This window comes from Talpa occidentalis, unplaced genomic scaffold, assembly GCF_014898055.3.
Source record: "Talpa occidentalis isolate TD23 unplaced genomic scaffold, MPIMG_talOcc4v2.1 talOcc4.7, whole genome shotgun sequence".
Classification (NCBI taxonomy): Eukaryota; Metazoa; Chordata; class Mammalia; order Eulipotyphla; family Talpidae; genus Talpa; species Talpa occidentalis.
In genome coordinates, this window is record NW_023605083.1 from 114,248,820 (window position 1) to 114,263,533 (window position 14,714).

The 14,714-nt window shown below is 45.2% G+C and overlaps 1 protein-coding gene across 1 annotated transcript in view; it reads left to right on the forward strand.

Moving 5' to 3' along the window:
* The window catches only part of CA10 (carbonic anhydrase 10), a 432,852-nt gene that overhangs the window by 326,900 nt on the left and 91,238 nt on the right, over nt 1-14,714 (forward strand). The window contains exon 5 of the mRNA XM_054688693.1: nt 14,050-14,235. Within this exon, the coding sequence (XP_054544668.1) occupies nt 14,050-14,235 (186 nt within the window). The remainder of the gene's footprint in view (nt 1-14,049; nt 14,236-14,714) is intronic.

Genomic DNA, 14,714 nt, shown 5'->3' on the forward strand with positions numbered 1-14,714 from the left:
GGTACAGATAGTGCTTCCCACCCTCACCCCCTCACCTCAAAATCATTTTGCTTTATTGCAACCCGATACCATTTGATGGGCAAACAGCCTTATTCTACTCATTAGCACCGTTTTTTCATTTAAAATGCTTCAACTGCTGAGATGAAAAGACGATCAGAGTCTTTGCCTTTAATATTTAAAACTGTTCACACAACCTTTTAAAAATCAAATATTGATGTTGCTACCTGTTGTTCCTCAAAGTGGAACAATTATATTTCAGGCCCTTCACGGCAAGTCTACCTTTGTTAGCATTGAGAATGCAGATTGCCAGAGACATTTCTTCCTCTCTCCATGGCCTCCTCCTTCCATCCAGGATGGTAAGCTAGGAAGAGGACCAGAGTGTGGCTTTTGTTAAATAAAGGTGCTGAGGCAGCCTTCTGAAATCACCTAGTGGGCGGACGTCAAGGGATACAGAGAGTCGAGGAGCATCCTCTAAGGAGATCTGCGGAATGGTAGGGTGCCTGGAGCCGCGACGCCTTCCAGGCGGTCAGCCAGTGTGCCCACAGGAGGCTGGCTGACCCAGCCCCTGCTGCTAACGCCTGCCCGCAGGTCTGGGCCACGGCACGGTTCCACACTGCCCTCTAGTGGCGGTTCCCAGAAGCATCTCACATTGTGCCTTCTTCAACTGCATTCAGCACCCTGTCACCCAAGAGCCTGGGCCTGGGATTGTAAGGTGAAAAGAACACGGAGCTGTGGTCACATTCCTGTTCATCCTTGGAAGGAAGGAATCACTTAAATAGGTCTTACAGAGCAATGTGTCTGTGTCATTACACATGACAAAGTTCTGAATGTCATGGAAAAGGTGAAAGGGTCACCACCAATACTGTGAGGTCTCAAAGGACCTTAGGAGGTGAGCTGGAAGGATGAGGTGGGGCCTGCCACCCACGGAGAAGGAGACCTAGCTCAGAGCCTGGTGCTGAAGGGCCTGCTGAGCAGCTGCAAGATCACAGCAGTGAGGAGACAGCTATACTATGTGTCATCGGTTTTTAAGAGGCACATTCTCGGGGCCTCTCTGGTGGTGCAAGGGGCTAAGCATCAACTCTATGAAGTGATCCACAGCCACTGCAGCAAGAGTTCGATCCCCGGCCAGGGAGCTACCCACATGGTGCAGCAGACCTCTGCTGCCTCGCCCGCTGCTCCCCTCAGCAGTGTATTTCAGTCAATCTGCCTGTTCTGTTCCCCGCTCTGTCTCTGGTGAATCCTCTTACCCCCACACACACACACCTCTGGCCTGTACCCCAGCTCTTGTATGCGTAGATAAATAAATCTTTTTTAAAAAAAATGCACATTCTCTCTTCATGTCCTCACATCTCTTTGGTACACCTCCAGCAAATGATGGTGTGTTGTCACTTTATGTGTGGCATTTTCTCATCATGGTGGTTTTTACAATCTATGGCATCTGAGATTTGAGAAAATGCAATAAAATAAGTTCTTAAATTAGTCAGTGGCCGGGCATTAGAAAGGGGAGGACAGTTTATAGAGGCTTTTAGGAGGTGGACTTTTTTAAATAATTGTTGAATGATTATATGTTGAAGATGAAGACGAAGAAGTTTTTTTTTGTGTGTGTGTGTGTGTGTGTGTGTGTGTGCATGTATGTACGTGTAAGGAAAATGGAGTTACTCAGCCCATTCTGCCACAAGTCTCTATGGGCACCACCTGCAGCCTTGTTTTCCTCCCAGGTATCGTTGCCCACACATGATAAGGTGTTATTGCAAAAGCATTTGGGAGCGGAAGCACAGGCCACAGGCACCTATAATTAAGGACACCCACATCCAGAAGCAAGAGTTTGAAAGACAGAGAAGCAAGAGAGAGCATGGAGATCATAGGGGCTGGGAGCCTTGGTTGGCTGCCTGCCTCCCAGTCTCCCTGCCTCGTAGCCTCCCTGCCTCCCTGCCTCCCTTTGGCTGGTCTGCCTGCATACGTGGTCCCCTGCTTCAGCATGAAAGGCCTGTTAAATCTATGGAGGACTCCAAGATTCTTTTTCCATTTGCCTGAATTTACAATGAACCTGCCTGGCTTGGAATGGTTGCACAACAGTGTGTGTGTGTGTGTGTAGAAACAACTGGAAGAAGCTAGTAAAAATAGATTTTTGCTATGAGTAACTTAAGTTCCCAAACAAAAAAAAGGAAGGAATTTTGTCACAGAGAGGTGTCAGGGAAACTCTGTGAGGAAAGTGGGACATGGAGGGGGTGTGGGAAAGGATGTGGTGGTTTCTTTCTGGCCCTCTGGGCTCCTGATTGTCTTCTGCTTACAGGAAACGGGCACAGCTTTGCATTTAATTTGTTCCAACTCACCTGGCGAATATGTGCTCCCATTGTCAGCGGGAGCAATTGTGCAAATAACTTTGGCACGGTGAGGTTGAAAAGTACTGTTTGCCTTCGGGGTAGGACAGCCAGAGAAGGGATTTTAGGATAAGCAACAAAGACCCCTCCACCGCCCGGCCCCATCCTGCCTTCCCTTCCCTCAGTAGGCATTTTACTACATTAGGGACACAAATTGGCCGATGTAACTGTTGCTTTGGAACCATGAAATGGCATATCAGTTGTGTAAAACCGAGCCACATGTTTCCGAGATATTGCTTATTGCAGTATTTATCTTCTCTTCCCTAAGGTGAGATTCTAGTTGGTGCTGTCAGCTACTTAATCATTTTGTTTGGGCTTTTCTTGGTTGTTGATTTTAGATTTTATTCCTATTAGTCAAAGAGGCAGCGCAGCGGCGGAGGTGGTGGTGAGAGGCGTTTCCCAGGAGGCAGGAAGGCGCGCGCCCTGGCATGGAGAAATGTGGCAAAGGGCAGAATCAGTCCATTTGGGCAGAGCGCGCCAGATTGTTTCTTGGAGAAAATGTCCTTGCCTAACATGATTTCACACTGTAGTGGGAGAGTGAGGCGTGCTCAGATTCCCCCTCCTTGGCTGCTGGCTGTGCCACCTCTCGGCACCCAGGTTTCCCCACTTGTAACTAATAAAGAGCCATTCACCAAGCCTCATGGGTTTTGCTGAAAAGTGAAGGAGACGACTTACGTGAAGCCCCAGCGGAGAGTCTATCACACAGCGGGTGCCCGGGGCCTACTGTCACATGTACCCCACGTGTCCCCCAACTCCTTATTCCCCCCATTCCAGAATCACTGGCAGGCTGAGTCTGCATTCCCTGCCCTGTCTCTGCTTTCCCCACCCCCAGGTCCTCACTGATGCTATTCCCTAGTCTAGGTATCTTTGCAGGTCCACTTCCTCCCGTCCCTGAGGCCCATTTCAAATGCCAGCTCCTCTGGGACTGGCACTCCTGGGTGGCAGTCATGTCCCCCTCCTCCAAGTCTGCACTCTGATTTTGTGTGCCATCCCCACTGGCTCTTTCACATGTGTTATCTCTGGGACCTGTTTACCCTCCCTGAGCCTCAGTTTCTTCATCACACTGGTGATAATAAAAATATCTGCCTCCGAGGGCAGAGGCGAGGAGCGAGCCAGAGCTGCCAATGCATGAGCTGTGCAGACACAGGGCACCACGGATGGCAGTGGTGCGGGCATGTCATTGCAGCTGCCCATCTGGATGTGACCTGTGGTCAGAAAATGTCGTGTCCTTGGTTGCTGGCTTCTAGAAAGGAATGGATGTTGTTTCTGGAATCAGTCATTTTTCACTTCCCCCCTCAAGTGTTAAGGGCTTCATCATAAATGGCAGTGGTAGTAATTTCAATAAAATGAATTCACGAGTGCATAGGGTGGAGTCCCGTTTGAATTTTGATTGTGGATGATATTTACTTACCAGTTTGAGAGCCTGAGTCTGCCCTCCAGGGCACAGAAGTGTTCCCTGCACGTGCAGAGCCACTGAGAAATGCAAAGCACGTGAGACCCACATAACAATGTGAAATCTCCAATGCACCATCATTAACTGACGAGACAGAGCACGCCAATGAATAGAGGATAAATGACTGACCTTCCCGTTGGGAACAGAGGCTCTTAGAAGGGGAGGAGGAGGCAGCTGTGGTGTGGAACACTCTGGAAAGCTTCCCTAATCCCCCCACAAATACACCTGTAAGCCAAAGGTTTCCCGCTTCTATGTCATTTCTCTTCTCAGTCTAGTTCATGCTTTTCAGATGCCACCACCTTCTTCAGAGGAATATTAGGAGATTTATAATTTAGATTACAGGATTCATTGTGCATTCCTAGTAAATAGCACCACACGTCACTGGGTTTCAAGGTCAGTAGATTCTAACTACCAACCCGAGAGATTTTCATTGGTCTGCTCCCATGCATGGGTGCCCCATAATACTTGCAGTATAAATCACAAGAAAAAAAGGAATGCCTCAACAAAGAAGGAGCTGTTTGCTTCGGTGAATAACAAATATTTTACCCACACTGTATTCTTAACCTATTCCTGGGGTGTTTAATGTCCCTCAATGGCTGCCCAGGGGTCCACTCTCTAAACTAACTGTTTGCATGTGGGAGGACACATGGGGATGGAAACTGACAGGTTTCCTGTCCAGCATGGCAGCCACTGACCGCATGTGTTGGCTGAATACTTGACAGTGAGTCTGAAGTGGGATGTAAAATACCTACTGAATTTCAAAGACTTATTACAAAAAAATAATGTAAAGTATCTCATTAATAATTTCTGTGTCAATTACATGTTAAAATAATATTTTAGCTGTATTGGCTTAAGTGAAACATGTCCTTATTAATGTGCTTCTCGCTGTTTGATTTTGTTTCTTTAAATGTAGCTATGAGAACATTTGAAATTGCATGTGTAGGTTGCTTTCTATTTCCAGTGAACAACTGCTCCAGACTAGCTCCTGGGCCCATATCATAGCAGCTGGATCATGACCCAGATTGAACATCAGATGTGATTGTCTGCATTTTTATTTACTTTTGAAAATTGAACAGTACAAAAGAGCACAAGATGAGATGTGAGCCTTATGCTCCCAACTCTCTTTTTACATATTCCTCATGGCTTTTCCTCCAGAAGCAACCAGCAACCCAGAGTCCTTTATGTACTTTCAGAGATAGCCAAGAAATGGCACTCCATGTGGACCCCACTCTCCACCACTCCTTATTATCTCACACCTGACCTGTCTCATTTACTTAGGTCTCCTGCTGGCCACTCTGGACATTTGAGTATGTTCTGGAGGGGGGCATCTGAGGTGGACAGATCCATAGGGTAAGCATTCCAGAGCAGTTAAATGTTAAATAATTAACTTGTTTACAGTGACTCAAGGAGTGAGCAAAAGAACTATCTAGTTATCCCCAAAACATTTGTTATTTCTAATTTCTGAAGAAAAAAAATGGCATGGAGGACTGTAATATGATCAGTGGGACCAGGGAAACCCTCACAAAGAAGGGGAAGGTCACCATGTGCTCTGCCAGCACCCTGTGCCATGGTGTCTCTTAAAATGCATTCTCCTCTTTAGAGATGAAAGAATGGAAAGTGGGGAGTTATTTGCCTACAGCCTTGTGATTCAGGGATTGAATTAAGTGACATTAAGCTAGAAATAACTTTTCTGAGGCAAGTTGTAGAAAGTTAATGAAGGTGACCTAACCTTGAGTTTTTATTTGGGGAAAAAACAGTGACCTAAAGATGAGGCCATATAACCCACTATAGATTATTCATGGGCACTTTAGTGCTGTGTGTCATCCTTACAATTCTCAAGGCAACTCCTGAAGATATGGAGGATTGGGAGAGAATAAAGGAAATTAGTCTATATTACTGTGCCCTGCCCCCAGCATTAAATATCTGCCAGCCTTGTTTAAAATGAACATCAGGGGAAGGCTGACAGAGGGAGGGAGCAGTCGCTGAGTCCCACCTCGGACCTGCCGAGTCCGGCTGGAGGTGGATGGGCCGGGCACCCAGGTGAGCACCCAGACATCACCCTGTCCATTTCTTTGCAATAAGTGGGAACACAGCATTGCTCAGGAAACAGGAGAGCTAACTCCAAGCAAGCATGCCTGTACTACATTGTGAGAAAATCAATACATTGATGTGTATAAGTGATTTGAAGTCCTGCAGATAACTGAGGTGGGCTCCCAGCCTGCAAAAGGAGCAGAAGAACAGTTGTTCTCATGGGATCAGTACTGCTGGTCCACTAGATGATCCCACCCTGGTTCTGGTGGTTCTATGCAGTTGGCCACTCACTAGAGAGTCCAAAAAATGGACCCAGATAGCCAGCATGAGAGGCTTGGCAAGAACCCTGCAGGCTCTCAACACCCTACCGGGTTAAGGTTTAGTTCAGGTGGGAGAATGGAAAACTAATCCTGAAATCAGTGCTGGACCTCATCAGGCAGATGGACCTGCTCACAGAGGGTCAGGAGAAGCATAGTGAAGCAGGAAGAGACCGACTTTGAGATCAGACAGTCAGCATCCAATCTCCACTCCTTCACGCACTGGTGGTGGGACACTCAGTGTGTCACACAACCCTGTGTGTCAGCTTCCTTGTCTGGAAAATGGCATAATCACACCAATCTTGCAGACTTTGCATAGGGGTTCAAAAAGCTCCTAAGCACACAAGACAAATTATGAAATTTAAATCTTATAATATTGTCATTAAAGTAATATTAAATTATCAAAATCATTACCATGATTAGCAGCAGAGGCTCAACACACAGTAGTGCTCTGGACTCAGGCCTGGAATCCCACCACCAGAACCACAATGGATAAATGCCTTTCTGACTGCACTCTTGGTTCCCCTCCCTGGCCAGAGTCTGGGCCAGACTAAGGCATAGAGGTGAAGGTCAATGACCACAACTGTGTGATGCTGCCCCCCCCCACCACAACACGCCCTGGAGGAAGATGGAGGATAAGGAGCATTCTCTATGCAAAACCTATACCTTTGTGAAAAGGCAACATCCTTCACACCTGTTCTCCATTCCTCTTGTCATTACCACCAGCGCCAACTTGGTTCCAAGGATGCTTTTCCATGACGGTGCTGGCTGCTGCCCCTGTAGAGCTGACAAAGAAATCTATTATTTGAAGAGTCCATCAAACCACACACAAGCTCAGTCTTTAACCTGATAGTAATAATAGGATCGATATCATAAGTAACCCATGTGATTATTTCATCTGGTTTTTCTTTTTTTTTTCTAAGATTTATTTATTTTATACAAGAACCAGGGTACAGGCCAGATGTGCGGGAGGGTGAGAGGATTCACCAGAGACAGAGTGGGGAACAGAACAGGCAGACTGATTAAATACACTGCTGAGGGGAGCAGCGGGCGAGACAGGAGAGGTCTGCCGCGCCATGTGGGACCCTCGCCGGCCAGCTGGGATCAAACCGATGCTCCAGAGGCTGCAGACAGCTTCAAAGCACTGCACTTAACTGCCTGCGTGACCAGGGGAGGCCCTCATCTGGTTTTTCAATGTGCACTCCCAAATCCTAGTCTCTTCAAAGAAAAGCAGACTGACCCAGATGGATGGGCTAAGGGATAGCATAAACTTAGAATTGCTGAGGAAGAAATTTCTCTCCTCCCTGCAGGGATAAGAGTGGTGGGTGAGTTCTTGGAAGTATTTCCATCCTTCTATCCAACTCCATCTATGCCAATGCAAAGCAGAGCCAGCTGGTCAAATTCCATTCTTTCTTACCCACATCTCGGGCACATCCTTCCTAATAGCACCAACCCACACACTCCAAATATTTACTGTCTGCTCTTGTGAGGAACTGCACTAATGCCCCAGGTGCCTTTTGCCTCCATCTCTCAACATCCAACCCCTTCCATGTGAAATCTACATGGCATAAAACATCCAGGCAAGTCCTGAAGACAACCTGGTATCCAGATGATCACGTCATGCAAAGGGTACGTCCAGGTGTCAGGCTGAAGTTTTCTGTGGGTTATGGCATCTGTGTAAATGCTCCTCAGTGCCCCAACCATTCTGACTGTGAGTCAGTATGCTCATGTCCCCTCAGCATCGGAAAAGTTACAGGAAAAACAAAAGAATAAGGGGAAGGAGAGCTGAGCTGTACAAAGCCAGGGACAGAGTGAGCTGGTGGATTTCCCCTCGGGTCTGCGCCCTCCCCGACAAGGCTCCTAACTTCTCTGTGTCGGTGTTTCCTGGTTTATTGATAAAGAGGTTGGACTGAGTTTTTCTGAAGTTCTCTTAACTCTAGAATCTACCCTGCCCAACAGGGCCAATCCATGTGGATGCTACACTGCAGGAAGACCAATGGATGGCTCCAGGTGTTTCTGCCACGTTGTTCTTTCTTGCAGTGATGCCACTAGAGTGCCCATGTGAACAAGCAGTCCGCTGGCTTCTTGCATTCAGTCTTTACAAATCAGCCCTTTGGCATCTTGAGCTGCACTGCAGGAAACCAGACTAAGTGGTGTTCTTAAATCTCTTAGGCTCACTAATTACATTGCAAAGACCTATTACACACCTCAGCAGAGCGGTCAGACACATATAATAGGAAACCTCAATTGCAAAGAAAGGACACCTAATTTATATGACATGGCTGTCGGATCTTCTTCACTAATGCCTCTGGGCACCAAGCCAGCATTATGGTCCCAGCCACCCAGTTACTAAGTCAACCCTAAGATAGGGAGGTATGACTCCCCTTTCAACTGCCAGCAAATGGGAACTGAGATTCCCCAGCTACCTTGGGTCTAGAAACCCTCCAAGGATATTCAGACTAGGCCTGGTCAAATGAAAACCATTCTGGTACATCCATAAGGACACAATATTATGGCTTTAAGAATTTTTCCCTGATCCCACCAGCTACTTATAAGCAACATGATTTTCTCAACACTCTTTCTGCCAATTTCTACTTCTCTTTTAAAAGCTGTAAAATTTAAAATCAAACAGGCCAGACTGGAATTCTGGCTCTGCCTATTTCTCCATGGAGCTTTAGGGAGTCATTAACCCCTTCGAGCCTCCATCTCCTCCTCCTAGAACATGGGTAATCATGCTTTCCTCGCATGCTTGGTGTAAGGGTTAATCAGAGATACCAAGCACAAGACCTGGAATACACCATAGTCACTGCTGATGCTATGGCTACATCGATCAGTCCAATGTCCTCACTCAAATTATGGTAAAAGACAATCCACTGAATAAGACTGAATTCTAAAAGCAAGAGTGTCATCCCTCCTATGTTATCAATGAACAGGTGCCAACTCCATATCGAAAAATAAATTTCTGAAGTTTACAGGGTCACAGAGCAATGGGGTACAGCCTCTCTTTGGTGGCTTGCAAGTTGCTCTCTGAGAAACGGGAAGACCCTGAGCTTTGGGTTATAAAACTTCTTTTGGGTTTTAGTCACCTTGTTTGCTCATCTTTCATCCTTGAGTAGCTTATCTGTACCTTGTGTCCAGATCTAAATAAAATTTTAGTATGGTGCCTAGCACACAGTGAGTCTGCAAAACCTTGGGAACTTCCTGTGTTCCCTTACCTAACCCAACTGCATTGAGAATGCAAGTAGCTCTTTCTTTTACACAATTTTAGTCTAGAATTCTAGAGGAATTCTATTTCCTCACCACTACTCAATTTGTAGAGTTACATTTCCTTGGAAGCTATGGGGAATTATTTCTGAGTACATTAAAGGAGATTTGGGTCCAACTGCTTTGAGAGAGAATATAATGGAAACCTCACATAAACTTTGTATTCACAACAAGTAACTACTTATCGGATCTTTTTTGAAATTTCTGAAGGTAAAATTTATTTAACTTTAGCTTTCTACAAATAAACTCAACCCCTCAAGTGCTATCTCATTAAGCCAGAAGATCTTCACTGTATTATTATGTAATGGTTATCGGTCTGTTATGTGCAATATCAGCACAGCTATTTGGCTAAGAGTTATTGGAACAAGATGTAATAAAGAAAGTAAATGGTATTTGAAGAGAAGCATGATGGCTAATTTCATGTATTATCCTGGCTGGGTCATAGTGCTCAAATATTTGGTCAGACATTATTCTGATGGTCTGTGAGATGAACATTTAAATGAGTGGACTTGAATAAAGCAGATTGCCCTTGATAATATGGGTGGGCCTCACCCAGTCAGTTGAAAGCCTGAGTAGAACACAAAGACTAACCTCCCCCAATAAGAGGGGAACTGCAGTAGAAGACCTTTGGACTTGAGCTGCAATGTGGCACATCCCTATATCTCCAGCCTGCTGGCCTACCCCACAGATTGGACTTGCCAGCCTTCACGATCATGTGAGCCAATTTCATAATGCATATCTTTCTATGTGTCGATACACATCCTGTTGATTCTGTTTCTGTGGTGAACCCTGATAATATAGTAACTAATCCCAAATACTCTGAACTCTGAACCATTGAGGGGCTCCTACACTACACCCTGCATTTGTAATACTGCATTGCCACATGATCAGCTGTGCTGATCAAGTCATTTCCATTGGTGAGAGCACAGGCAATAGAGCCAGAGTCACATGGGGTCAAACCCTGGCTCCCCCTCTGATGAGCAGTTTGCCAAAGCACCAGAGACGCCCTGGTGGGACAGGTGTGCCCTGTGGGGGGCCTCCACGCCACATGCTGTTAGAGTCATAACTTCCCATCCAAGAAGATGCACATGAGATGGGCCTTAGCACCATCCTGCGTTGGCTGCTGGGTATGGTGAGCAAGAAAAGCAACAGCTAATGAAGTTTACTTTCAAAACTTAGCTCCATATCTGACACCAAGGTTTCAAAGCAAGCTGCCAACCATTATGAACAGGATCACTGCCAACTTTCAAAGAATGAAAATTCTCGGTTCCTTAAAAACACTCTGATGAAATTGATATTCTGTAACATTACCAAAACGAAAAATTGACGAGTCCATTAATAAGAGGTCCTGGCTCATTGTGAGCAGCACTAAGAAAGGCATTTCCTAAGGAGGACACCCAACTTTATGAAACAAATATACCTGGAGTAATTGTTTTACTTTGCAAAGGAACACATTGCTTTCAGGTGGTTTCAGCTTATCAAGATAACATCAGTTGACATTCAGTCTTGCCAGCACATCTGTGGCTCACCTGTTACTTGCTTCCTTCAACACACAGAGTTCTACCTTGTTTCAAACCAGTATAAGTGTCTGCAGTGAGAAAGCCAGAGGACTTCAGGTTTCTCCAAACCGCCTCCTGGGATGAATCTCAGCAGTCTGATGTCTATTCCAGGCCTCTACTTCCCTGAAAAAAAAAAAATCCCACCACATATGGAGCTGTATCTTTAGACTGGAGAAAAATTAAATTAAATTTCTAACATAGTTTGCATCTGAAATGAGCTGAGATCTTGCATTTGCTCACCTCAAAACCAATAGATTTGGAATCAGAAGATGGTGCCCCACCACTGCCAGCTGTGTGGCCCTGGACAAGTCACCAAGCCTTCACCGGTGGCATGCACTTTGCTCAATTATAGAGTGAGCATCACAGGGCTCCTCGCTCATTTGCAGTTCATTAAACTAAAACAAAAAAGAGAACTGCGAGGCAGCCAGAGGCAACCTGGGTATCCCCTGCAGCTTCAACTTCGTTTAGCTCTGCTTCCTGGTCTGCATAATACAACTTTTTCCGACATGCTGTGCACCAAAGTAGTTCATTGGAAACACAGTAATTAGCATCACAGATAAAATGACACTGCTGCATTGTTAATTACTACAGTGCAGATGTACCGTTAGATATCATACATAATGTTGTCAAGCCTTTATTTTTAAATTAAAGTGCAACAAACCATACCCTGGCTACACAGCTTTTTTTGATTAATACAAATTAATGTTATTTTGGTGTCTAGGGAAAGGGTGGGGGTGAGGGGGGGGTCTTGGATCTAATTGTAAGAACACAGAGGCAAATGGTAGAAATTCAGATGGATTCCCCACAACCTTCTTGCTCCACTCGAGTTTGTACGTACTGGAAAGGGTGAGCTTCATGAGGGCAGGGATAGTGCCTGGTTTTACCCACCACAGTATCCCTATCCCAGCTCCTAACAGAGTCAGCTGCATTTACATTTTCTTAATAACTGAAGGGAGAAAGGGAGGAAGGGATAGAGAAAGGGAGGTTAGAAGAGAGGGAGGGGCATTAGAGCAATATGAGCAGAAAGGGTCTGAAAGTGGCATGGAGGAACTAGAAAGCTCGATGGTTTATTCCTGAAGACCCTGGTTTTGTGTCTGCTTCGTGGCCTTCATAATGATCTTGGATGCACCCGACATCTGGAGCTTTAAAATCCAAAGTAAGAAGCATCATCAGGATTCAGTAGTCAGAGTTCTTCATTGTGGCATTTATCAAGCTATACTATATTCCAGCGGACTCTGGGAACTGGGGCCTGTCAACAGCAGCCAGGCACCACAGTAAGGGAAGGAGAATGTAAATTCCATATATTGTTGATATAATTCTCATAACCTTATGGGGGGAATTTTCCCCCAATTTTTAATTATTATGGTAAAACACATGTAAAACATACCACCTCAGCCATCTTCACATGCACGCTGCAGCGGCCTGAGCACACTCACATTGCTGTGCTCCCATCACCATCGTCCATTTCTAGGACTCCTTTCACTTTGCAGAACTGAAACTCTACAGCCACTGACAGTAATTCCTTGTGTTGTAAACCAGTGTTACCTCAGTAATAAAAATAAGTCATTGTTGAAAAGGAAGGATTTATCATTATCATGTTGATGATTATTTACTATATGCCTTATAGGGTTTTGTTTTTGTTTTTGTTTTTGTTTTTTTTGCTTCTTTGCTTAGGAGACATTTTCTTGTTTCTACTTTAGCATTAAGGAAACTGAGGATTCAGGAAATTCAGTAAACTCCCCCAGGTCATCAGGAAGCAAATTGCAAGTTTTTTTGACCCCAGAGTCTTTGTTCTTCCTCCTATAGTGTGTCAGGGTGTTTTCCAAGTACTGGCAAATTGTAGACAAAGCAAATGACTTGGTCCCAGCCTTGCTTCAGTGGGAAATGATTTTCCTAAGAACATTAGACAGACAACAATTTTAGAAATGCAGGGAAGCCCAGGAATCATGCCCAGGTGTGCAGGCCATACATCCTGTAAGCACTCACGGCAGCTCCCTATATGTGGCCTGAATCCATAGGCGTCCAGGGGCGATGTGGGTTGAACCTCACAGTTCTGTGCATCCTATCATTGAAGAGACTCATAAAAGGCTAGCCCAGCTTTGGGCACCTGCCTTCCATCCAGAATGGATTTGACCATAGATGGTAAATAAGATAGCGTTTCGAACACCATTTGACCCAGAATTTGCCTAGTGAAATATTCCTGGATCAATAAGAGTATTCTTCCAAAAGCATGCTCATTGTAGTAGTATTTTACAATAGTGACAAACTGCAGGGGATAAAAAGACTGAACAAGAAGTTGGGTATTTTTACAATGAAATGTTATGCAACCATTTCAAAGAGATATTGCAGAAGAGCAGTTCTGGCCTAAAAATACTCGTGTTAGTGAATAGGCATGTGTGAAAATTCATTTATATCTTTATACACACACACATATAAATAATCCAATCTATGGGCGTATGTAGTTATAAGTGTTAAACATAAATATACCTTAGTGAGACAACTACAGTGACCACACCTGAGGGAAGAAATCCAATCCTGTCAAAAAATTAAGAAGGTTATAAAACAGTGGTACTTCATTAAAAAATAACAATAAATAAATAATATAAAGTAGATCTGCTGCACCGTTTTCAAAAAAAATTTAAGTAAATATACCAAAATATTAGTGTTGGTTATTTGTTAATTGTAGAATGGTGTCTGATTTTTACTGCCTTTGTTTGCCTGTCCTGTACCTTCCAATGCCTGTATATTAGTAATTAGGAAAGATAAATTTTACTAAAAGATGGATGCCACGTCAACATCAACCTGTCTCCAACCACTGTACCCCAAAGACTAGTCTCAGCTGTGGTCTGTGCCTCACAGAAAGTACCATAGACACCAGATGGGGTGTGCATGCCCTGGGGAGTTGGGGGCACTGCTCCACATGTGCCCTCAGCCTGGAACCTTCCTAGGAAGAGGAGCAAAAACAGTGGTCGAAGCCCCAGTGTGGCTTTGGGGAGTCATGGGAAGAAGGAGCCCAGCTTGACCCTTTGCCCATTGTCTTGCAGGTCAGCGGCACCATGTACAACACTGGAAGACATGTGTCCCTGCGTCTGGACAAGGAGCACCTGGTTAATGTCTCAGGAGGGCCCATGACGTACAGCCACCGGCTGGAGGAGATCCGGCTGCACTTCGGGAGCGAGGACAGCCAGGGCTCGGAGCACCTCCTCAACGGACAAGCCTTCTCTGGGGAGGTAGGTGGACAGCCTGAGCTGTGTGTGCATTAACAGAGCGTGGTGCTTGTTTACACCCAAGGTGGGGTGACAAATGGAAAGCTGTCTCTTGGATCTATGAAACCAGAAGGTCTGTGTCTCCTTCCTCCTATCTGTTTGCAAATTGGCGTGGAAGTCAAGAACTAATTTCCAGGTTTGCCAGGAAGGGGAAGGCCACCATGAAATTGTTTGTTTCTTTCTGAGACACTGTTACAGCCCCCTTATGACTTCTGCCCTGACATCTCTCTGGGCATTATTGTGAGCCCAGACCTCGTCTTTTGTGTGCACATCTTCACTTATACCTAGGTGGGCTTCCAGTCTCCCAGTTGTCACAATCTGAATTGTCAGATTCTGAAACTCTCCCTGCCAGCAGAATGGGTCTTATTTGCATGAAGCTATAATGTACTGTGAAATAAATGTCAGGCCACTAAGTAGTCAGCCAGAGTTTATGCAGAATGGAA